The sequence below is a fragment of the Nerophis lumbriciformis genome, linkage group LG35 (genome assembly GCF_033978685.3).
Source record: "Nerophis lumbriciformis linkage group LG35, RoL_Nlum_v2.1, whole genome shotgun sequence".
NCBI lineage: Eukaryota > Metazoa > Chordata > Actinopteri > Syngnathiformes > Syngnathidae > Nerophis > Nerophis lumbriciformis.
Window position 1 is genome coordinate 8,827,823 of NC_084582.2, and position 26,473 is coordinate 8,854,295.

The 26,473-nt window shown below is 39.2% G+C and overlaps 1 protein-coding gene across 1 annotated transcript; it reads right to left on the reverse strand.

Annotated features, from left to right (window-relative positions):
- Window positions 1-40: 40 nt before the first annotated feature.
- On the reverse strand, window positions 41-26,222 carry rufy1 (RUN and FYVE domain containing 1). Its single transcript, XM_061927866.2, has 17 exons — window positions 25,894-26,222; window positions 20,844-21,023; window positions 20,656-20,773; window positions 19,673-19,774; window positions 19,481-19,604; window positions 19,336-19,397; window positions 15,818-15,953; window positions 15,364-15,465; window positions 11,372-11,488; window positions 9,072-9,239; window positions 8,893-8,990; window positions 4,935-5,054; window positions 3,050-3,179; window positions 1,219-1,313; window positions 1,093-1,141; window positions 949-1,026; window positions 41-865 (listed from the first exon to the last, which is right to left on the reverse strand). Exons 1-17 carry the CDS (start codon window positions 26,213-26,215, stop codon window positions 722-724), a joined length of 2,145 nt encoding a protein of 714 aa, XP_061783850.1. The 5' UTR covers window positions 26,216-26,222; the 3' UTR covers window positions 41-721.
- Window positions 26,223-26,473: the final 251 nt, after the last annotated feature.

Consider the following 26,473-nt stretch of genomic DNA (forward strand, 5'->3'; position numbering starts at 1 on the left):
TCATTCATTAAATAGTGTGTTTAAATGTTTTAATTCCCAGATGATAATAGAAAACAGCTCTTTAGGATATATGCAAACCATGTTTTAATACAGTCTAAAAAAAAGTTACATTTGTGTCATTCTACAATCATTTACACAGATGACCGCTATCTGTAAACAGTCAGCTAATGTAGTGTTGATACACTACAATGAATATCAAAATAAAAGTACACAATACAATCTTGGTGCACCTTTTACATCAGAATATTAGAAAAGATGACATTAAAACGTCGATTCATTCTCTTTGACAATCACAATCCATTTCCCACTTGCTGTCAAAAAAGGAATTCTCTAAAACAGTACTACTGTACTGAATAAATGTATTTTAAGAGTGCCAGAAAAATCACACCTGAATCGTGATTCTGTATCGATTTTAAAAATGTTTAGTTTTTAAACCATCTAGATTATGTAGGCTTTTTTTTAGCCTGTTTTGAAAATGTTTTTTTGTAATTTATATACCAAATATATTGCAATAATGTGGTTGAATTGATTCTGGATTAAACTGTCATCAAAAGAGTAGGGATTGAATGTAATCTTGAGTTGCAAGACTTAAATCCCTAGAATTAATATATATATATTTGTGTACATATTAGATTCAGTTGAAATGTCCATACCTGGCTGTCATTGTTCTACAAACATGATCGAGACTGTGCAGTGAGAGATCCAAGTGGCAGCAGGTCTGTCAGGAAGCAGTGGATGAACTCCTCTGCAGCAAGAGAGCGTGACACATGTCGCAGACCCGCACTGGCCGAGGATACGAGGGTAAAGCCAGCTCGTTACTGGAGCAGGTGTTGCAGTAAATATCCCCACAGTTCCTGCAGTGGTGCTAAAAACAAAACATGATCCCTAATCCTGTCAGACAAAAATGATTTTTGCTTCAATATGAATGGATAGCAAAAGGACGCCTACCTTTCTTCGTGCGATGGAGAACTCCTTCTGGCATTGCTTGCATTGTGTGGCCTCGTCATCTTTTAACCAGGCGTGACCCTGCAGAGAATGATTCAACATTACCATAAGAATATCAAACATGCAACCTTGGCTTCCCATTTATACCTTCAGGGCTTTGTTAACCTCCTTAAAGTCCTCCATCTTGAGTTTAGACCTTGGTGGATGGGGGAAATATATAAAAATGTCACTGATGTGAGACAATAAAGTTGGGCATGTTGTATCAACACTGACTGGCTGAGATGCTGTCCCATCTCCTGCAAAGCCTGTTCCTGCTGCTCACATATCTGCTGCAGCTGCTGTTTCTCCTCTTTTAGGTCCTGCAGCTCCTGCAACACCACAAACATCAGTCAAAGCTGCCCGTTCATCTACAAGCTGATAAAGGAAAACCAATGGCCGTCTTTGATCATGTACTGCAGCGTTTCTCAAAGTGTGGGGCGCGCCCCACTGGTGGGGAATAGAGACATGACAGGTGGGGCGCGAGGAAATTTCACTTTAAATTTTTTTAATTTATTATTATATTGTTAGATTATTTTTTTACTATGCTTTAATTTTCTATACACACTGTAAATCACTTTGTGATTCTGTCTGTGAAATCCGCTATATAAATAAATGGAAATTACCGGTACTTATTTTTACTGTAGGCTTTATATTTCTCGGTACGAGCGAAAGTTTGACAGACATAGCAACAGTAACTAATGGGGGCGGGGCTAAACGGAACAAACTTTCGCGCGGATGGGTAGCAGGCTAATGTGTGGACCACAATTACACAAATATATACATTTGTGACTCGTACCTCAACGGTCGTCGAGCCAGAGCCAGCGCCTGCAGAGAAACAAAAATGTGACGGGCACACACTGTGTCATTCACCGGGAAGCACTCGCGTCAAGGCAGCTCAGCCCCGAACTCAATGAGGTTCTAACAGATGTGAGCGCGGTAAATTTGATCAAAACACGACCACTGAAAGTGCGACTGTTCTCTGCACTGTGTGAGGAAATGGGAGCTGATCATACAGCAGTGCTGTTTCACAGTGAAGCAAGGTGGCTCTCCCGGGGAAAAGTGCTGTCACTTGCCCTGTCTTGCCAAATGCATAGCTCCTCCTCCTTTTTTTTTTTTTTTTGCAAAGATTGCAAAGTGGCACTTTTATTGTATTTATTATTGAACTTGATGCAAGTTATTTGATTTATTATTGAACTTGATGCAAGTTATAACACTTTTTTTTTTATTTATTATTGAACTTGATGGAAGTTATAACACTTTTGTTTTATTTATTATTGAACTTGATGCAAGTTATAACACTTTTTTTGATTTATTATTGAACTTGATGCAAGTTATAACACTATTTTTGATTTATTATTGAACTTGATGCAAGTTATTTGATTTGTTATTGAACTTGATGCAAGTTATAACACTTTTTTTGATTTATTATTGAACTTGATGCAAGTTATAACACTTTTTTTGATTTATTATTGAACTTGATGCAAGTTATAACACTTTTATTTGATTTATTATTGAACTTGATGCAAGTTATAACACTTTTTTTGATTTATTATTGAACTTGATGTAAGTTATAACACTTTTTTGATTTATTATGGAACTTGACGCAAGTTATAACACTTTTTTTGATTTATTATTGAACTTGATGCAAGTTATAACACCTTTGATTTATTATTGAACTTGATGCAAGTTATAACACTTTTTTGATTTATTATTGAACTTGATGCAAGTTATAACACTTTTATTTTATTTATTATTGAACTTGATGGAAGTTATTTTATTTATTATTGAACTTGATGCAAGTTGTACCACAGCTGCACAGTTATTTTATTTATCATTGAACTTGGTGTTATTTTATGTTATTGAGTTTGAATGTATACAACTTGATGTTCAATAAATTTGAAAATGTTAAAGCTTGGCATTAGCGCTCTGTTGGGGCGATGGGGGCAGGTGGGGCTTGAAAACTTCCCCTTGTCCAAAGTGGGGGATGACAAAAAAAGTTTGAGAACCACTGATGTACTGCAAAACTAATACCACATAGTATTATGCAATGGTGTGCGTCACTGACCGAGTGCAGGCCTTGTAGTTGTTGCAGCTGTGTGCGAAGCTCCACGCTGTTGTCCTGCTCCCTCTGAAGAGCTTTCTGTAGGTTTTGTCTCTGTTCCCTCTCAACCAAAAGCTCCTTCTCCAAGCCCAGCCTGAATGGCACATGAAATAACAAAATAGTGTGAATATTTACAATGAAAATGGTAAAATGGGTTATACTTGTATAGCGCTTTTCTACCTTCAAGGTACTCAAAGCGCTTTGACACTTTCCACATTCACACACTGATGGCGGGAGGTGCCATGCAAGGCCCTAACCACAACCCATCAGGAGCAAGGGTGAAGTGTCTTGCTCAAGGACACAACGGACGTGACAAGGTTGGTAGAAGGTGGGGATTGAACCAGGAACCCTCAAGTTGCTGGCACGGCCACTCTCCCAACCTCGCCATGTCGTCCACAATGAAGTTAGTCAACAGGTGGAAAGTTGTTTTAAACCATCACTAGGTCGACTGTAAGGCATACTTGCCAACCTTGAGACCTCCGATTTCGGGCGGTGGGTGGTGGGGTGCGTGGTCGAGGTGGGGCGGGGGCGTGGCTATAAGGGGAGGAGTATATTTACAGCTAGAATTCACCAAGTCAAGTATTTCATATATATATATATATATATATATATATATATATATATATATATATATAAACATATATATATAAAAACATATATATATATATATATATAAATAAAAGAAATACTTGAATTTCAATGTTCATTTATTTACACATATACACACACATAACACTCATCTACTCATTGTTGAGTTAAGGGTTGAATTGTCCATCCTTGTTCTATTCTCTGTCACTATTTTTCTAACCATGCTGAACACCCTTTCGCAGGTACCCAGAAAGGTTTTGAGTACCACCAAAAAAACTGAATCTCTGAAGACAGTATAAAAATCTGTGTTAAAGATGTACAAATACTGTTTGTATAATAAGCATGTTATTGTTTGCAAATCAGGGTTAAGAGTTCAGTACTAAAAAAAAGAAAAAAAGAATGTGGCTTAAGTACAGTTTTTTAATTGAGCTGCTGCATTTTTTGGTTGGGTTGTTTATTTATTTTGAGTAACTTTTACATTTCTAAAAGGGGAGGAATGTAATAGAGTGATCTATGTTTGTCTTTTGCCATCTCCTGGTGAATGAACGAAAATTAAATAAACATTTAAGATTATGACGTAAACCACGATAACGTGACGTTATCGTTGGCTATAGCGTACTGGGGTTACTTTTTGGTTGGCAAACGATTTACGTGGTGTTGCGCACCTCACGTCAAGTGTGTGAGTCTGTTCTGAAGTCTACAGTAAAGAGACGTACTTCATCACCACGCCTGGTTATTGCCTCCAACTCAATATATTACAACAACATTGCTGTTTACGGCAGACGAACTGCTTTACGGTAGAATAAAACATGACTGCTGTTGTTGTGTGTTGTTACCGCGCTGGGAGGACGTTAATGAAACTGCCTAACAATAAACCCACATAAGAAACCAAGAACTCGCCCTCGATCATTCTACGGTTATAACGTGTTTGGGCAGGCACGCTGTTTATATTGTGGGAAAGCGGACGTGAATACAGGCTGTTGACACGTCACTCAGGTCCGCATGGAGCTGGAGGGGGCGTGGCTTCCAGCTCCGCCTGAATTTCGAGAGATTTTCGGGAGAAAATCTGTCCCGGGAGGTTTTCGGGAGAGGCGCTGAATTTCGGGAGTCTCCCGGAAAATCCGGGAGGGTTGGCAAGTATGCTGTAAGGACATCTCAGCACTGCAACATTGTTGAAGATAATTAGGGAGGTCAATGAAGTGAGATACAAGTTACTATTTAGTAAGACTGTTGCTTATGTATAGTAGTTGTGTAGTTTGACCTTAATGTGTCCAGGTCGCTCAGCTGTCTCTGAAGAGCGTTGACTTTCCCACCCAGCACTTCCTTCAAGTCTTTGTCTGACTGATCGCTTTTTTTACGATCTTGCTCAGAGTTGTGTAGCCTGAAAAACATTCCAATTAATCACCATAAACACAATTTTCCAAACTTTATTAATGCAGTGTTTCACAACCTTTAGTGAGCCAAAGCACATATTTTACATGAGAAAAAACCTTACCTGAACATTTTTTCTCAATGAACTGACAAACATTCTTATAGAAGTTGGTCTCTCAATTCGAACATTATTTGCAGGGATGTGCCACCGATCAATATCGGTCGATTGTCGTGAAAAAGTGCCTTTTTATGCCGATTACAATAGCTGATCCCCTCTGCCGACACTATTTTAAGTCCCAAGGTAGTATCAGTATATGATTGATACTGGATTAATTTAGGTTGATATTTTTATTTTCACAAATTTAGGGAGTAATTCTCTGGACAAAGGAGGACTTTGAGGAAAGTATTTAATTATGAACTAGTTAGTAGGGCTGTGAATCTTTGGGTGTCTCACGATTCGATTCAATATCGATTCTTGGGGTCACGATTCGATTCAAAATCGATTTTTTTTCGATTCAACGCGATTCTCGATTCAAAAACGATATTTTCCCGATTCTCTATTCATTCAATACATAGGATTTCAGCAGGATCTACCCCAGTCTGCTGACATGCAAGCAGAGTAGTAGATTTTTGTAAAAAGCTTTTATAATTGTAAAGGACAATGTTTTATCAACTGATTGCCCATCCATCCATCCATTTTCTACTGCTTATTCCCTTTGGGGGGCGCTGGAGCCTATCTCAGCTACAATCGGGCGGAAGGCGGGGTACACCCTGGACAAGTCGCCACCTCATCGCAGGGCCAACATAGATAGACAGACAACATTCACACTCACATTCACACACTAGGGCAGGGGTCGGCAACCTTTACCACTCAAAGAGCCATTTTGACCCGTTTCACAAATGAAAGAAAACAATGGGAGCCACAAAACTCTTTTGAAATTTAAAATGAAATAACACTGCATAGAATGTTTTTTTTTGTAAAAAACCCTGCCCCCCCACACATCAACCCCGGCCACCTCAACCGACGCACGGAGGGGACCGGGGGGGGGGGGGTTTGGTGGTAGCGGGGGTGTATAATGTAGCCCGGAAGAGTTAGTGCTGCATGGGATTCTGGGTATTTGTTCTGTTGTGTTTATGTTGTGTTACGGTGCGGATGTTCTCCCGAAATGTGTTTGTCATTCTTGTTTGGTGTGGATTCACAGTGTGGCGCATATTTGTAGCAGTGTTAAATTTGTTTATACGACCGCCCTCAGTGTGACCTGTATGGCTGTTGCCCAAGTATGCTTGCAGTCACTTACGTGTGTAAGCGAAGGCCGCATACAACATGTGACTGGGCTGGCACGCAGACAGTATGATGAAAAAGCGGACGCGACGACAGTTTGTAGAGGACGCTAATAAAGGCAGTGCCATCACGGCACGCCCTCAATATTGTTGTCCGGGTGAAAATCGGAGAACATTTGCCCCGGGAGATTTCCGGGAGAGGCACTGAAATCCGGCCGGGAAAATCGGGAGGGTCGGCAAGTATGCAGCTGAGCCGCATCAGAGTGGTCAAAGAGCCGCATGCGGCTCCGGAGCCGCGGGTTGCAGACCCCTGCACTAGGGCCAATTTTAGTGTTGCCAATCAACCTATCCCCAGGTGCATGCCTTTGGAGGTGGGAAGAAGCCGGAATTTGTTTTAACTATTAAATGAACCAAAAATATGACTTATTTTATCTTTGTGAAAATATTGGACACAGTGTGTTGTCAAGCTTATGAGATGCGATGCAAGTGTAAGCCACTGTGACACTATTGTTCATTTTTTTTAATTTTTATAAATGTCTAATGATAATGTCAATGAGGGATTTTTAATCACTGCTATGTTGAAATTGTAACTAATATTGATACTGTTGTTGATAATATTCATTTTTGTTTCACTACTTTTGGTTTGTTCTGTGTCGCGTTTGTGTCTCCTCTCAATTGCTCTGTTTATTGCAGTTCTGAGTGTTGCTGGGTCGGGTTTGGTTTTGGAATTGGATTGCATTGTTATGGTATTGCTGTGTATTGTTTTGTTGGATTGATTACCGTATTTTTCGGAGTATAAGTCGCACCGGAGTATAAATCGCACCTGCCGAAAATGCATAATAAATAAGGATAAAAACATATATAAATCGCACTGGAGCCCAGCCAAACTATGAAAAAACTTCGACTTATAGTCTGAAAAATACGGTAATTAAAAAAAAAAAAGAAGAAATACATTTTTTTTTTAAATCGATTTTTTAATCATGAGAATTGATTCTGAATCGCACAACGTGAGAATCGCGATTCAAATTCTAATCGATTTTTGATGGGGCCGTGCTCTGGCTCCCACGCACTCTGGGAGTCGAATGTATTGTACATGCAAATTCACATATGCTCACATACGTACATAGGTACCTACGCTCCCACATACATACACAAATACAGTACATATTTACCTACCTAATGTTCGTACATCCACACGCACATTCAATATACAAACATACACATACACATACTGTACATATACATTCACTGTACAAACACATATACGGTACACATTATGTACATATACAAGTACATATGCATACTTACACTCATGCACATAATCACGTTTCATCAAACATATATTAACGTTGTTGCCCTAGGGTAAACTGGGTGTAACACATGGCACACTGACAAAGCTTAACCTATTGTGACTATAACAATCTACAAGGTTACTGTAGGTTGCTTCTCTTTCTCCCCCTCCATTTTTCTGCATTCTTTCGTATCTCAAGTTATCATTACGTATATGTATTGTTGCATTTAAACAACTGTATTGTTGATAATAAAGGTAAATTATTGGTATTGTTCATTATCAATAGCGCTATTTCTATTGGTATTTGTATTGATCCATTTGTAGTGTAATAATGCTCATTGTCATTTCTGTATTATTTTTTATTTTTCGCTAACTGCTTATTTGCTATTACTTTTACCATCATATTTGTACATGTCATATTTGCTGATGTTGCTCTATTGTTGTTGTTGTTGTTGTTTTTGTCTCTCTGTCTAATCCCCCTCTTGTCCCCACAATTTCCCCCTCTGTCTTCTTTTTTTTTCTCTTTCTATCCCCTCCTGCTCCGGCCCGGCTGCACTAAATGATAATATAAATACATTTAATAAAGTCAAATACAAATAAGGCAACAAGAGAAGTATCCTACACTTCTCTTTTGTAAAGTAAATCTGAACAGCCGACATGGGCATCTACATCAACTATATGATTTGCCTGACAAGCTGGACAGGACATAAAAAAAAAACAAAAAAAAACAAAACAAAAAAAACAAAAAAAAAACAAAAACAAATTCTAATCGATTTTTTCCCACACCCCTACTAGTTAGTAGTTTTTGCTTTTGTTGAGTTATTGTGTACTATTGACTTTGTTTTGCTCAAACAATTGTATGTAAAAAAAAAAAAAAGGTTTCAGTATTGTGTTGATATTGTTAAATTGTCGATAGCCATCCATCCATCCATCCATTTTCTACCGCTTATTCCCTTTGGGGTCGCGGGGGGCGCTGGAGCCTATCTCAGCTACAATCGGGCGGAAGGCGGGGTACACCCTGGACAAGTCGCCACCTCATCGCAGGGCCAACATCGATAGCATTCAACTTAAATTAATGGAAACATTTACAGTTACATGTGATCAGTATTGGCCGATCTCACTCATGGATGATCGGCAGCATAAAACGCTGACCCATTTGTTTTAGCTAATCAATTTTGGACCAATTTAATGAAATTTGATAATTACCCATGGCACCCCTGAATGATCTTTCTCTGCATACTTATGTGCCTCAGCGAAGTGGTTGTGAAACAAGTACCTCAGCTCGAGTTCCGTCATGGCTTTCTCCATGTCAATCATCTTCTGCTCCAGATGTTCCGTTTCAGCCTGTTTTTTTGCCGCCTCTCGTTCAAAGTCCTGGAGGGCCACATTCGTATGAGTCTCTTCAGTTGACACTAGAAAAGAAGAGTGTTGTCCTCCCCCCCACCCTCCTTATACCTGAGCTTTGTGGAACATTTGAAGGTTGAGAGTCTTGACTTGGTCCAGTTGGAGTCGCAAGGCCACCAGTGTGTCCTGCTTCTCATGGGAGTCCTTCTCCAGCAGCTTCATGGCCACCTCCATTTCCTGCTTTAGCCCCAACTGCAGCTCCAGCTCACGCTCCAACTCCTAAACAAGAAGCATTGCAAACAGGCGAGACTCATCTGTCAAGACCGTCATCGTGTGTGACTTCTTTACCATCAATATGGATGCCAAGAACACTAATTATTAGGGCTGTGAATCTTTGGGCACCACACAATTCGATTCGATTCTTGAGGGTAACGATTCGATTCATAACAGTTCCTGATTCAAAATCAATACTTTTTAATAACATTGGGGGCCAGTTCTATGATTAACTACATTTCTCCATAAAATAGATTAACGGCTCTGATAAGATTCTATATTACTTAAAAGAAAAATGGTTTTGTTTAGTAAAATTCTCCCAAACTTTTAATAAAGTCAAACACAAATAAGGCAACAAGAGAAGTGTCCACACTTCTCAGATAAAAAAAATTTTTTTTTTAATTTGTTAAATTGATTAAGATAAGTTATAAATAAGGATCGCGATTCATTAGAAAATCGATTTTTTTTTACACCCCTACTATTCACACTCTTCTCTTTTCAATTTACATTTTTTAAACTTTTTTTTTGTTTAATTTTCTCAATCAACTTCAGTTCTAAACAAACATTTTAAATATTTTAGCCCTTTGAAGGCCTTTTGATCAAATTATGTCAGTTTTAAAATTTGTATAAATTTACATAAGTTACTTTACAAATTTAAATCTGTGAAACTGTCCGATTAAAATTACTTCAAAAAGGGCCAAAAATAAAGATACATGTTTTATATTTTTGTTTAGGGACTGAAGTTTATTGAGAAGTTTTAGCAAAAATATTAAAAACATATGAAACTTAGGACTTTTATGTCATGTTTTGCTGCAAAGGGAATTAAAATTGAGTGTCCCCAAAGGGTTACAGGAGTAATATATATATATATATATATATATATATATATATATATATATACACACACATACATACATACATACATACATATATATATATATATATATATATATTTTTTTTACTCCATTTTGAATTCATACAGTATAATAAAATACTGTCAAAAACTGGTGATGTACCGTATTTTTCGCTCCGGAGTATAAGTCGCACCGGCCGAAAATGCACAATAAAGAAGGACTAAAACATATATAAGTCGCACTATAAGTCGCATTTTTGGGGGAAATTTATTTGATAAAACCCAACACCAAGAATAGACATTTGTAAGGCAATTTAAAATAAATAAAGAATAGTGAACAACAGCCTGAATAAGTGTACGTTATATGACACATAAATAACCAACTGAGAACGTTCCTGGTATGTTAACGTAACATATTATGGTAAGAAGGCTCAGAAAATCTGCAAAGACTCCTCCCACCCCCACCAAGGACTGTTTTCACTGCTGGATTCTAGAAAGAGGTTCCGCAGCCTCCGAAGCAGAACCTCCAGGTTCTGTAACAGCTTCTTCCCTCAGGCCGCAAGACTCTTGAAAGCATCATAATTAAATCATCCCCTCAACTCTCCTCAAAATGGATTAACTCGCTGGAATAAAAAAGACAATATAACATACATCCATAAACGTGGACGCCTGTGAACAAGTGCAATATATTTATCTGTACAGTAATCTATTTATTTATTTATATATATCTATATATATTTATTTATTTTATATATATATTTATATATTATTTATTTATATATTTATATATGCACCTTATTGCTTTTTTATCCTGCACTACCATGAGCTTATGTAACGAAATTTCGTTCTTATCTGTGCTGTAAAGTTAAAATTTGAATGACAATAAAAAGGAAGTCTAAATAACTATAGCATATAGAACATGCTACACGTTTACCAAACAATCTGTCACTCCTAATCGCTAAATCCCATGAAATCTTTTACGTCTAGTCTCTTACGTGAATGAGCTAAATAATATTATTTGATATTTTATGGTAATGTCTTAATAATTTCACACATAAGTCGCTTCTGAGTATAAGTCGCACCCCCGGCCAAACTATGAAAAAAAACTGCGACTTATAGTCCGAAAAATACGGTAATTAAGGTGCTTGCACATAACTTAACAATAATTTCAATTATTGGTTAGTTTCTAAACCCATTTTGGGTTTGGGTCATCATAAAATAACATTTACAAAAACAGTGTATACACACAGGCAATGTTTCAAGCTACATACTGCAGACGTCTGACCTGGTGAATGCGCTTTTCTTCTTTGTACTGCTTCCACACAACATTATACATCTCATCCAGGCCTTGCCGAGTCTGCCTGTAAGTGTCCAGCTCAGCCTGGCTGTCTTGAAGAGCAGCCTGGAAAAGCACACATGAACACAGAAGATTGTGTATACAGAATAGGATGTTGTTATTAAAGTCAGGATGCTCTATCATCAGCGAGTGCTCACATGAATGGGATTAAGCAAAGCACGTTCAGAGGCAGACGGATCACTTCCAATTTCATTCTTCTGTGTACTTTATTGCAGTGAGGTTAAAGACAGGTGAGGCACTTTGGAGTTTATTTTTATTATTGTATTACATATCTCCTTATCAATATTAATTCAGGCTACTAATTAAGATGATACCAGGAAACATGTCTTATTTAACTTTCATAAAAATGTTATCAAATACTTCTCAGTCACATTTATTTACTTTTATAAAATTAAAAACCATTAGGGACCTTACCTTTTTATTTGGATTTGAAGTTCACGCTCCAGAAAAAGTTCTTACATGTACAGTACTTTAATGATAAAAGTTTGATTACCTTCTGTTTGGTCTAAAAGTTCAGTATGGATATGTTTTTGAGTTTGTATATCTTATCCAATCCACTTTATTTATATAGCACATTTAAACAACAAAAATGTTTCCAAAGTGCTGCACAACAATATTAAAAACAATATTCAAATATTATCCTTAGCTCCACCAATGACTGAATAAAAACAAAAAATAAATAAATATAAAAACAATATAAAAATAAATATGATTAAAAACGATTTTAAAGGGTAAAACCAATTCAAACAGTAAATAGAAATCACAATTTAAAAAAACACAGAGGACAGAGGACCACACAACTCACGTAGTGTTAAAAGCCAGAGAATAAAAGCGGGTCTTAAGACAAGACTTAAAACACTCCACTGTGGGAGCAGTTCGAACATGGAGGGGCAGAGTGTTCCAGAGCTTAGGGCCGACCACAGAGAAGGCCCTGTCTCCCCTGGATTTAAGTCTGGTCTTGGGCACCACGAGCTGGAGCTGGCTCTCGGACCTTAGAGCGCGCGCAGGAGTGTAAATTTGGATGAGGTCCGAGATATACTGAGGTGCCAGTCTATGTAAAGCTTTAAAAACAAACAGCAAGGTTTTAAAATAAATTCTAAAATGAACAGGGAGCCAGTGCAAACTCTGAAGAATTGGGGTTATATGCTGGCGTTTCCTGGCCCCTGTTAAAAGTCCTGCTGCCGCGTTCTGGACTAACTGCAACCGGGAGAGAGCTTTTTGGCTAATACCAGCATAAAGTGCATTGCAGTAGTCCAGGCGACTTGAAATAAAAGCATGCACGACTTGTTCAAAAAGATTAAAAGATAAAAACGGTGTTACTTTTACTAAAAGACGAAGATGATAAAACCATGATTTTAAAACGCCATTGACTTGTTTGTCAAGTTTAAAATCGCTGTCTATAGTCACGCCAAGGCTGGTGACTTTGGGACGCACATCATTTTGCAATGGTCCCAAGTCGGTGAGGGCCGGACCAAAAACTGAAATTTCCGTTTTTCCCTCATTCATTATTAAAAAATTCTGGGCTAACCAAGCCTTGACGTCGCATAGACAGTTGAGAAGGGATGTCAGGGGGCCGTGGCCTTTTGAAATCGGCATATAAATTTGGCAGTCGTCTGCATAAAAGTGATAAGACACTCCATGCCTCTTAAAAATCTCTCCAAGATGGAGGAGATATAGCGCAAACAAGATGGGGCCTAGAATAGATCCCTGGGGGACACCACAGTAAAGCGGAGCAGAAGAAGAGGTGGCGTCCCCCAGCCTGACAGAGAAGGACCTCTCTGACAGGTAGGTTCTGAACCACTCTAATGCAGTCCCCCTGACACCCACACAGTCTCTCAGGCCGTCTAAAAGAATTGTGTGGTCGACTGTGTCAAAGGCAGCTGTAAGATCTAAAAGCACTAAAATGGCAGAGCTGCCAGAATCACACATTAAAAGCAAGTCATTTAAAGACCTTTAAAAGTGCAGATTCAGTACTGTGCAAAGCTTTGTATCCAGACTGAAATGGATCTAAAGTGCTATTTTCATCTAAAAAAGGCTGCATTTGCGCCAAAACACATTTCTCCAAAATTTTTGGCACAAAAGGTAATTTAGAAATGGGCCGATAATTTCACAAACTTGTAGGATCAAGACCTGTTTTTTTTTATTCAAAGGCTCAACAACAGCTCTTTTACAAAAAGAGGGCACAGAGAGTAAAACAACTTGCACTGAGCCTAGTCTATAAAATCCGCTACACCTCCCTGATACCGAAGTACATGTCAAACTACTTCCTTAACGTAAATGACCGCCATAACCACAACACCAGGGGGAGCTCCCCTAACCACGTTAAACCCAGATTCCGAACTAACAAAGGTCTTAACTCATTCGACTTAAACAAGTTGAAAAACGTATTCAGGTGTTACCATTTAGTGGTCAATTGTACGGAATATGTACTTCACTGTGCAACCTACTAATAAAAGTCTCAATAAATCAATCAAAAAACACTGCCAGAAATCAAGCTGCTGTTGATGATGTCCCTAACAGACATCATCCATTTTGGTAGTCACATTCCATCCATCCATCCATTTTCTACCGCTTATTCATTAAAATATATTTCTTTTATTTTGTTTTTCTAAATTAAGTTTAACAAAACCAGCTGGCTTTTTTGTGTGCAAAAATGGTATGGTAGCATCAAGCTCTTTCGAGCTCATGCGTACGCCACCCTATTTCACACTGAATCAACTGTGTGTGCTGACCGAAAGTACAACAGCTTCTCTAAGTGGGATTTTTCTGTATTTAGAGTCCGATTATTGAGAATAATGTCATTTCACACATGTACATCGGATACATTACGCGGGGTGTAGAAAGTCATGGCGTAAAAATGTTTCCGGAAAGGTTATATTGGCGACTTCGCTGATAAACAGAAATAGCCCTGCTCTCAGCCAGCAGTGCTGACTTGCTACCGCACTAAAGCAGAGAGTAAATACTCCCTTATGCTCTTAAATGATAAACAAATACTTACACTGCCTCGTCTGGTTTCTAAGGTGTATTTATTCAGTGCACATTTAGGACATAGTACACTGCACAAAATCTGGCAAGTTCGCATATCCACAAAGCAGACAAGAACGGCTACAGTGGCAGCCTCATATCAGCTTCCTGCACTCTATATGATCAGGAAATTTGCAAATTTAGAGATTTGTATTGAAGAAAAAAAAAAAAAAAAAAAAAAAATTGCAATTATTTAGAAAATATATATTAATAACAGTTTAATGAACAAATATTAATTACGAATCATTATTAATTTTTCCCCCCCCATCAGAACAAGTGACTCTCTGCCTCACCTGCCTACACTGACCGCACATCCCTGCTATACTGTCTGTAAATGTGGCTGCTGTTGCAAAGTAATTTCAATTAAGTACGGTGGTACCTCGTTTTTTTTCTTAGGTATACGTTCCAAAAGGTCAGAAAAAAACGAATTGTAGAAAAGCTGAAGCAACGTTTCCCATATTATTATAAATTCAATCCAAACACAAAAAAATATTAAAACAGAACACATTTTATAGAGAACAATTATAGTTTTCCATGCAGAAAACAGTGTGAAAGACTTTTAGTAAAGACCCTTGTTGGTGAGGAAAACCGATGCGTACGAAAAGGTATACGTTCCAAAAGGTCAGAAAAAAACGAATTGTAGAAAAGCTGAAGCAACGTTTCCCATATTATTATAAATTCAATCTAAACACAAAAAAATATTAAAACAGAACACATTTTATAGAGAACAATTATAGTTTTCCATGCAGAAAACAGTGTGAAAGACTTTTAGTAAAGACCCTTGTTGGTGAGGAAAAACGATGCGTACGAAACACAAGATACCACTGTATCCATCTAATAGTATTTGTTGTTTAGAGCAGTGTCGTTTCAGTTAATTCACACATTCGCAATCTGACCTCTTCCTTTTTCTGGCTGCACAGCAAGATCGACTCGTTGTCCATTCTCAGCTGTTCCTGTTCTTCTCGTAGAGAGTTGATTCTGTCAGTCGCTGCGGTTAGCTGAACGAGAAAATACAGCAATGAGAAATGTCCGCAACGTCACCAGTTATCAACACACGTCAAGAGTATTGAATGTCCTATTTTAGACATTATGACACTTTTAAGAACATAATTAAGTTGTACTAAAGCCCCTATTTTCTCCTGAATATTAATTCTACATTTTCAGTTGAAGAATTCCTGGTTTCCAACCATTTTAGGGAAGGCCATGACTATGTGCTGGTGGAAGACATAATTATCCCACTGACACTCCAGCATCCTATAGAATTATTTCCAAAAGACACCTTTTTATTTACCTTCATTACATTTGATCTATTTCATGTTTTATGAGGAAACAACTCATCCAACGTCTGACCTCCTCTACAAGTTTGCTGTTGGTCTTCTCCAGAGCGTCCATCTTCGCCTGCAGGTCAGTGACGGTGCCGCTGAGGTGACGATTTAACTCCTCGATGTAATGCTTCTGGTCCAAGATGGCAGTCATCTTGGCACCACTGAAAAGTCGTGAAGGTGATGATACAACACACAACGACAAAGACATGTTTCAAAGGGCCAATTTATTTCAGGCCAGAACAAATTGACAAAACTATTTTAAATAGCTGCAACATAACATACATAAGTAACAAGCAGCATAATAACAACATAGCTGTTAACCTGGCTTCACCTAAGGAAGGCACACGTGACATACATAAAGCCTAACCAGGCAGATTTGAATTGTTGTTTTGGGCAGTAGACGGGATCTTTGATCCAAGACACAACTTACATTCAACTAAAATGTTCTTTTCTTTGTGTTCGACAAAAAAAAAAGAAGTGAGAATATCTCCATGTTAAGACACTCGAGTCGACTGCGGCTCTGTTAGTAAACACAGACACGCCCCCCCTCCCCTGCCTTGCCCTCACCACACCCACACCCAGACACACACAGAGCGCGCCTACGGCTTGTGACACAAGAACATTCAGAAGGACGACACTGCAGCGCTCCAATAAAACGTACTCTAGCCGATACTACGTAAAAAATAACGTAAAATAACGCAGTAACGCATCATGTAGTAACGGTAACTGAGTTACTGAATATAAAAAATAACGCGTTAGATTACTAGTTACCGCCGAAACTAACGGCGTTACAGTAACGCGTTAGTCCCAACACTGATGATAACAAGGTTTAAGCAGCACAAAATTAGAACGTGACTGTAATCTGCTGAAAAGAGCTTAAGCATGCTGTAGAACAGGGGTGCTCATTACGTCGATCGCGAGCTACCGGTCGATCGTGGAGGGTGTGTCAGTCGATCACCAGCCAGGCATTAAAAAAAATAGTCCTAAAAATGAGCGATCATAAATCTTCACGATGACGTCACTTTCGTCACTTGATTGACATTCACGGCACCCGAGGGTCTTCTGAGATGACGCTGGCTGCTGCCAGCTCATTAAAATTACCGACAGGAAGGCGAGAAACACTTTATTTCAACAGACTCTGGCGCCGTACCTGTCGTCAAAACTCCAAAGACCGACTGCACAGTTGCACAATAAAAGCGCTTCTTCATCCTGCCTGCGCTACCAAAATAAGAGTCTCAGAAAGCTGGCGTGCACAAGCTAGCAAGCTACGGAGTTTGCCAACAATGTATTTCTTGTAAAGTGTATACAAAGGAGTACGGAAGCTGGACAAATAAGATGCCAAAAACCAACCACTTTCATATGGTATTGGACAGAAAGGAGGACTTTTTTTCTCCTCCATTCGAAAATGCGGACCTTATCAGCATCACTGTCTGATTCCAATCAATGCAAGTCATCAGAATCAGGTAATACACCAACTTATATTCTTGTCTTCATGAAAGAAAGGAATCTATATGTGTTAAACATGCTTGTATTATTTTTAAACACCTTTAACTTATTAACAATATTAACTATATGTGTTAAACATGCTTGTATTATCATTAAACACCTTTAACTTGTTAACAATATTAACTATGTGTTAAACATGCTTGTATTATCTTTAAACACCTTTAACTTGTTAACAATATTAATTATATGTGTTAAACATGCTTGTATTATCTTTAAACACCTTTAACTTATTACCAATATTGACTATAAGTGTTAAACATGCTTGTATTATCTTTAAACACCTTTAACTTGTTAACAATATTAACTATGTGTTAAACATTCTTGTATTATCATTAAACACCTTTAATTTATTAACAATATTAACTATATGTGTTAAACATGCTTGTATTATCATTAAACACCTTTAACTTGTTAACAATATTAACTATATGTATTAAACATACTTGTATTTTCATTAAACACCTTTAATTTATTAACAATATTAACTATATGTGTTAAACATACTTGTATTATCATTAAACACCTTTAAATTGTTAACAAAAACATATGTTTCATAAATAAGTAAATATAAATTATACATATGAATGTGGTAGATCCCCACGACTTGATCAATTGAAAAGTAGCTCGCCTGCAGAAAAAGTGTGAGCACCCCTGCTGTAGAACATTAAAGGTCAAATGCCGCTGAAATATTCTGGAAAAATATGCAATATTAGACCGATGGTAGGACTTCCGTGTTGCTTCACGCTTGAGTTTTCCTAAATAATTGTAATTATTTTTTTTAACAACTCATTGCTTTTGACCTCGATGACTGTCTTGCAACAAAATATTAGATACTTATGTGTTCATGGCCTTATATATTTGCAATTTTCAGCATGTTACATCCCCCCAAAATAGTTTCTTGGCCATTTTAGACTTTTAAGAGTCAGTCAAATGTTTTGGCGGGCCATTATGCCTGAGGAAAAGTACCTGTGTAATATTTGGACCACACCCTCTCTCTTATTACACTAAACCACATAACCAGATATAAGTAATTATAATCAGCATTCACATTCAGATAGCTTGGAATTTAACAACAAGCATAAAAAATGATGATTAAAAATACTATAATTGTGCATGAAGGTGAAATTATTTTTGCATGTATATAGGGATGTAACGATGTCACGGTACGATATTATTATTATTATTACCAAAAAAGCCAAAGAAGAAAACCATCGGTCTAATATTGCATATTTCAGAATATTTCAGCGGCATTTGACCTTTAATGTTCTACAGCATGCTTAAGCTCTTTTCAGCAGATTACAGTCACGTTCTAATTTTGTGCTGCTTAAACCTTGTTATCATCAGTGTTAGGGACTAACGCGTTACTGTAACGCCGTTAGTTTCGGCGGTAACTATTTTTTATATTCAGTAACTCAGTTACCGTTACTACATGATGCGTTACTGCGTTATTTTACGTTATTTTTTACGTAGTATCGGCTAGAGTACGTTTTATTGGAGCGCTGCAGTGTCGTCCTTCTGAATGTTCTTGTGTCACAAGCCGTAGGCGCGCTCTGTGTGTGTCTGGGTGTGGGTGTGGTGAGGGCAGGGCAGGGGAGGGGGGGCGTGTCTGTGTTTACTAACAACAGAGCCGCAGTCGACTCGAGTGTCTTAACATGGAGATATTCTCACTTCTTTTTTTTTGTCGAACACAAAGAAAAGAACATTTTAGTTGAATGTAAGTTGTGTCTTGGATCAAAGATCCCGTCTACTGCCCAAAACAACAATTCAAATCTGCCTGGTTAGGCTGTGTGTATGTCACGTGTGCCTTCCTTAGGTGAAGCCAGGTTAACAGCTATGTTGTTATTATGCTGTTTGTTACTTATGTATGTTATGTTATTAAGGCCACGGTATGATATTATTGTGGTATATAATGTACACGGCATTATTGTGAAGATTTTGAAACTGCAATACCGTTACAGCTCTACACTTATATGACTTTTTGTAGAAAATTTAAACAAACTGCATTCAATCTGAGACGTTCCATTGTACTGTACTCACTCTTTTGGAGTCTCAGTGTTAGTAGAATCCTTTAGGTAGAGGGAGAAGTCAATGACTCCCACCTAAAAAAACAATTGAAAAAAAACCCATCTTGCTGTGTGTCTGACATTATTAATTCTATGAGTTGAGGTTAGGGTTAACTCACCTGAGAATCTAAGTCTTCGCCTTTAATACAGAGATTTGCATCGATCACATTGAGGCCCACAAGCAGTCCTCCCATCACTGCTCCTTCCTCCTCCATCATCAGAGCTCCAGAGTCATAAAACTCACTGGAACGACATGAACAGGAATGTGGTTCAAAGCAAGATACGTGGACATCTCAAACAGTGTTACTAACCTCAGGAGATCCTTGCGATCTAGCAAGGCTTTCATATAGTCAGCCATCGTCTTTTGCATGAGTGCTAAATGTAGCCACGCTCGCCCTCTCCCCAAACCAGTCCTGAGGATGAAAAACAAATAAATAATTTCCAGCAAAAATGTTTTTATTCCTAGAATGTGCTACTGGGTAAAACAACTTGCACTGAGCCTAGTCGATAAAATCTGCTACACCTCCCTGATACCGAAGTACATGTCAAACTACTTACTTAACCACAACACCAGGGGGAGTTCTACAAACCACGTTAAACCCAGATTCTGATCTAACAAAGGTTTTAACTCATTCTCCTTCTATGCCCCATCAATATGGAATGCACTCCCAACAGGTGTAAAAGAAAGGGCATCTCTATCCTCCTTCAAGACCGCACTAAAACAACACCTCCAGGCAACTTCAACCCTTGACTAACACCCTCCCCCTTCCACATCCCACCTCCCCGGATTGTAAATAACCAAATGTAAATAATCAAATGTATTTCTAATGTATATACTTGTTCTTATGCTATCTGAACTCACTATGTTCTCTGCTCACTGTACATATCCTACCAAGTCAGACCTACACTGTTTCAATGCCCATTTCTCTGATGATGCAATTGTTGATGACTGAAGTGCTGATATCAACCAAACCCTCCTCATCCCAACCCCCGGATTGTAAATAATTCAATGTATATACTCTGATGATTAACTTGTGTGATGACTGTATTATGATGATAGTATATATTTGTACCATGAATTGATTAACTTAAACAAGTTGAAAAACTTATTCGGGGGTTACCATTTAGTGGTCAATTGTACAGAATATGTACTGTACTGTGCAATCTACTAATAAAAGTTTCAATCAATCAATCAATTAATGGCTAATACAATAGAAGCTGCAGGCAGCACTTTAAACGTCTATGCTCTAAATCCATTGCAGTTTTTCTTGTTAAACAGTTGTCCAAAGCATACTTGATGCCAGGCAGGTCTCTGGCGCTTGTGGCTATGTTGGCAGATTCTGGACACAGCTTCTCCGTCAGCTCCAAAGGTGCCCAAATGGACTTGTTCTGACCGATGAAGGATTTCTTGGCTGGAATGGCGAATGAAAGTTATTTAGACACCATGCTCGCAAAAAGCATTGTGCTGCTTCGAGCAGTCACCTTTCAGTCCATGTTTGAGGCAATGTTCCAGGACTAGGAAAAACTGTTGCAAGGGTGGGTACTCGGAATCCAGAGTCCGGGCCAGATTCAGCGAGGACTGGATCAAAACCTTGATGCTGAGCTTCAGCATGCTGAGAAGATTGGATCTTTCTATTGCCATGTGGTCTTTGGGGAGCACCACTGATGTAAAGGAAAGCAGAAGCATTGCAAAGCAGTCAGCTTGTATCTAGGGCTGCAACAACTAATCGATTAAATCGATTATAAAAATAGTTGGCGATTAATTTAGTCATCGATTCGTTGGAACTATGCTATGCGCATGCGCGGAGGCTTTTTTTATTTTTAGTTTTTTAGTTTTATAAACCTTTATTTATAAACTGCAACATTTACAAACAGCTGAGAAACAATAATCAAAATAAGTACAAAAACAGTACAAAACAGCGCCAGGGCGGCGCTGAGGCTACGTCTCATGAGGTGGCAGTAAGCCAGCCCATGATGTGTCATGTGCAGCTCACGTGACGACGCCGTCTCCTTTGCTGGAAACATTCGAAAAATGGCGGAGGAAAACAGTACGGATAAAACATCTTGAGGTTATTGCTTCAATGGAGAAAAGTGTACGACCTAAGTCGTCAAAATTGTGGGTGCAACATTGCTATAGGAGCACCTGAAGAAGAAACATGTTGGAGCCATGGATGAAGGGAAGAACTCACGGTACGTAACTTTTTAAGTCAGGGGTCTCAAATGAGATGTTATTTTGCAGCCCGCACCTTAATATGAAAATGTAATGTTAGTGCGGCCCGCAAGTTTTATATGAATGCCACTTGACAGCGTCTCACTTGTAAACCCTCCAGATTTTTCCGGGAGACTCCCGAATTTCAGTGCCCCTCCCGGAAATCTCCAGGGGCAACCATTCTCCCGAATCTCTGCCGATTTTCACCCAGACAACAATATTAAGGGCGTGCCGTGACGGCACTGCCTTTAGCTGTCCTCTACAGCCTGTACAAACAGCGTGCCAGCACAGTCACATGTTGTATTTGGCTTCTGCAGACACACGTAAGTGACTGCAAGACATACTTGGTCACACTGAGGGTGGCCGTATAAACAACTTTAACACTGTAACAAATATGCGCCACATTGAACCCACACCAAACAAGAATGACAAACACATTTCGGGAGAACATCCGCACCGTAACACAACAGAACAAATACCCAGAATCCCATGCAGTCCTAACTCTTCCGGGCTACAATATACACTCCTCCCCACCCCTACCACCAAAACCCCGCCACGCCCCGAGTTAGGGCTGCAAGGTGTTCTGGGTATTTGTTCTGTTGTGTTTATGTTGTGTTACGGTGCGGATGTTCTCCCGAAATGTGTTTGTCATTCTTGTTTGATGTGGGTTCACAGTGTGGCGCATATTTGTAACAGTGCTAAAGTTGTTTATACAACCACCCTCAGTGTGACATGTATGGTTGTTTATCAAGTATGTCTTGCAGTCACTTATGTGTGTCTGCAGAAGCCTCATACAACATGTGACTGGGCCGGCACGCTGTTTGTATGGAGAAAAAGTGCATGCTAAAGGCAGTGCCATCACGGCACGCCCTTAATATTGTTGTCCGGGTGAAAATCGGGAGAAATTCGGGAGAATGGTTGCCCCGGGAGATTGTCGGGAGGGGCACTGAAATTCGGGAGTTTCCCGGAAAAAATCGGGAGGGTTAGCAAGTATATTGCTAGGGCGGGAAAGCCAATCAATGAAGGTGAATTCATTAAAAAGTGCATGTTAGATTTTTTTAAGAAATCTTTTCTTGCGGCCCAGCCTCACCCAGTTTCTGCATCCAGTGGCCCCCAGGTAAATTGAATTTGAGACCCCTGTTTTAAGTCCATAGTTCGGGTACATTGATCCGTTGTGTCCGTCTTTGTGTATTTTTAATATTTTGTTAACGGGGAGATTTTTTTTAAGGAAGCGAAGCGGCAACTGTTGTGTATTAACTTTCAGAGTGTTAGGAACTTCTTGGAGAGTGCATCTTCTGTGTTTTTTGGAGTGGCAACAGGCATTCATGAGTTCGTGAGTAACGTTAACGTTATGCCTTTGTTGCAACGCAGGGCTGATAATGTGTCTCCGGCACATTTGACTCCGTTTTGAGAGAGAAAACGGAGTCGGGACCCGGGGTGGACCGCTCGCCTGTTCATCGGTTGAGAACATCTCTGCGCTGCTGACCTGTCTCTGCTCGGATGGTTTCCTGCTGGCCCCACTATGGACTGGACTCTCACAATATTATGTCAGACCCACTCGACATCCATTGCATTCGGTTTCCCCTAGAGGGGGTGGGGGGCCGATAAATGCTTCAAAATGTAATATCGGAAATTATCGGTATTGTTTTTTTTTTCCTTATCGGTATCGTTTATTTCAATTTTATTTTTTTATATTAAATCAACATAAAAAACACAAGATACACTTACAATTAGTGCACCAACCCAAAAAACCTCCCTCCCCCATTCACACTCATTCACACAAAAGGGTTGTTTCTTTCTGTTATTAATATTCTGGTTCCTACATTATATATCAATATATATCGATACAGTATGCAAGGGATACAGTCCGTAAACACACATGATTGGTCCACTAATAGTGCTAACCTTTAACAGTTAATTTTACAAATTGTCATTAATTACTAGTTTCTTATATTGTTTTACTTTCTTTTTTATTCAAGAAAATGTTTTTAATGTATTTATCTTATTTAATTTTATTAAATTAAAAAAAAAAAGGACCTTATCTTCACCATACCTGGTTGTCCAAATTAGGCATAATAATGTGTTAATTCCACGACTGTATACATCAGTATCGGTTGATATCGCTATCGGTTGATATCAGTATCGGTAATTAAAGAGTTGGACAATATCGGATAATCGGATATCGGCAAAAAGCCATTATCAAACATTCCTAATAAAAAATATAATAAAAAAATGCAATTTGATTTAAAAAAATTGAATTTAATAAAAAATGTTTTAATAAAATAATGTGTGGACTCCCGCTCCAGCTTTCCCATGAAGGTGAACAGCCCCACTATGGACTGGACGCTCACAATATTATGTCAGACCCACTCGACATCCATTGCATTCGGTCTCCCCTAGAGGGGGGGGTACCTCTCCAAGGTTTCTCATAGTCATTCACATCGACGTCCCACTGGGGTGAGTTTTTCCTTGCCCTTATGTGGGCTCTGTACCGAGGATGTCGTTGTGGCTTGTGCAGCCCTTTGAGACACTTGTGATTTAGGGCTATATAAATAAACATTGATTGATTGATCGACATTGATTGAAAACGCACGGTTACCAATTTCGAAATAAACGCAACGGACAGAAATATCTCAGGTTCGTTTCATAACGGATCAATGTAGCCGGGCCCGATAAAGCTATATAAATATATTTAGGTTTGAGTGACGCTTTAGTATAACTAAACGTTATGAAGGTGCTGGAATATTTCATGCTATTTTTCAGAGGCAGCCTAAAATGAATCCTTTATTATTCACAACAGAAAGGTGTACAATATCTGATTCAGTTCTGATCTGATGAGTTACATTTCTGTGTTATTATTGCTGTATGCTGCATCCCCAATGTCCAGAACATGGTGCCAGTATGCTGTTTTGTTTCAATAAAATACTGGAAATAATAGAAATGTAGTTTGTCTCTTTTATCCGATTATTAATCGATTAATGGGTTATGACCGAAAGGACAAGATCACGGGTACAAGCGGCCGAAATGAGTTTCCTCCGCCGGTTGGCGGGGCTCTCCCTTAGAGATAGGGTGAGAAGCTCTGCCATCCGGGGGGAGCTCAAAGTAAAGCCGCTGCTCCTCCACATCGCCTCCCTAGGGAGGTGTTTAGGGCACGTCCGACCGGTAAGAGGCCACGGGGAAGACCTAGGACACGTTGGGAAGACTATGTCTCCCGGCTGGCCTGGGAACACCTCGGGATCCCCCGGGAAGAGCTGTACGAAGTGGCTGGGGAGAGGGAAGCGACTTCCCTGCTTAGGCTGCTGCCCCCGCGACCCGACCTTGGATAAGCGGAAGAAGATGGATGGATGGATGGATAATCAAAGTAATAATCGACAGATTAATCGGTTATCAAATTAGTTGTTAGTTGCAGCCCTACTTGTATCCAGAGCCGGCCCAAGGCATAAGCATACTAAGCGCTTGCTTAGGGCCCCGCGGCCACCAGGGGGCCCCCAAAAGCAATTAACAAAAAATTATTATTTTTTATTTTTTTCCATGTACAAGTCTGACTGATGATTTCTAAATGATCAAAGATATATTATTGTACAAAAACACAATTTTAGGTCAACATTTTTGCACATTGCTGTTTCAGGTTTTTGTTACCAAAATAATAAAGTGAATCAGAATCAGCTTTATTGTCCAGTTATGTTTAACACACATGGAATTTAACTTCAGTAGACTGCGCTCTCTTTGTACAAAGTAAACATTAAATATGAACAATTAACTAAAAATATAAACTAGTAATTAAAGACTAATATGTACAAGACTGATGAGACAAGATGACACTTTTACTGTAAATACAAAGCTTTATCACTTGGACTGTTCAACCCCAGGCCACTCTTGTAGCTGAATGTTTTCTACATTTTAAGATTAGGAACCATATGTGGCACTCTGGACATCATTCGTTCATTCATTGGTATTATTTATGTTCTTAACTGGGCCACCCCCATATCTTTATAAATGACATGTCATTTGTAAAGACATGCCAGGCTGACAATAATGTAAACAACACTGCCAGAGCCGCAATGAGTTTATAGTAGGTGTGTGAATGATCAATCAATATTATTGGCAGAAATAGAGGGCCCCAAAATCAAATTTTGCTTAGGGCCCCATGGAGGCTTGGGCCGGCACTGCTTGTATCTATTTGAAATAATACAAAGCAATATGAAATCCATAAAAATTCGATTTCATCCTGTAAGTCATGTGCTGTGACAGCTGGCATCTTATTAAAAAGTCCAAGAGGAAGTATCAAGTTAGACAAAGGGTACATTATTCTACACCGCCCACCTGGAAGCTTCTTTCCTGTGCTGTTTAACTCGCTTTCGGGCTCTTTTTCCGCCGTGGGGCTCGCAGCGGACCCATGAGCGGAGTTCCCCCGGGCGGAGGCGTAGCTCACTCCGCTACTGATCGTCTCCGTGGCCTTTCGAGCCAGAGACAGAAGAGGAGCCGACCAGCTGCTCTCAACCAGCGGCTTGTCAGCATAGTCGAGGCCGTTGTCGTCGCAGTCGTACTCGTGAGTTTCAGTGTTAAAAAGTTCGGAGTCGTCTTGCTCCGGTTGTGTTTCGCCATCGTCTGCAGCTGTGTTTACTTCCCCTAAATCGTCAGCCATGTTTGTCCCCCCCTCCCTTGGCGTGTGTCAGTCACGTGACATGCATAGTGACCGCGAATTAGAGACCCACATTGAGTTTCTGTTACCACCACCTGCTGACTGGAGTACGAACTACAGCTATGAAATTGCATCTTAAAAGTTCAGTTCAGTTCAGTTCAGAGGTGGGTAGAGTAGCCAGAAATTGTACTCAAGTAAGAGTACCGTACTGTTACTTTAGAGATTTATTACTCAAGTAAAAGTAAGGAGTAGTCACCCAAA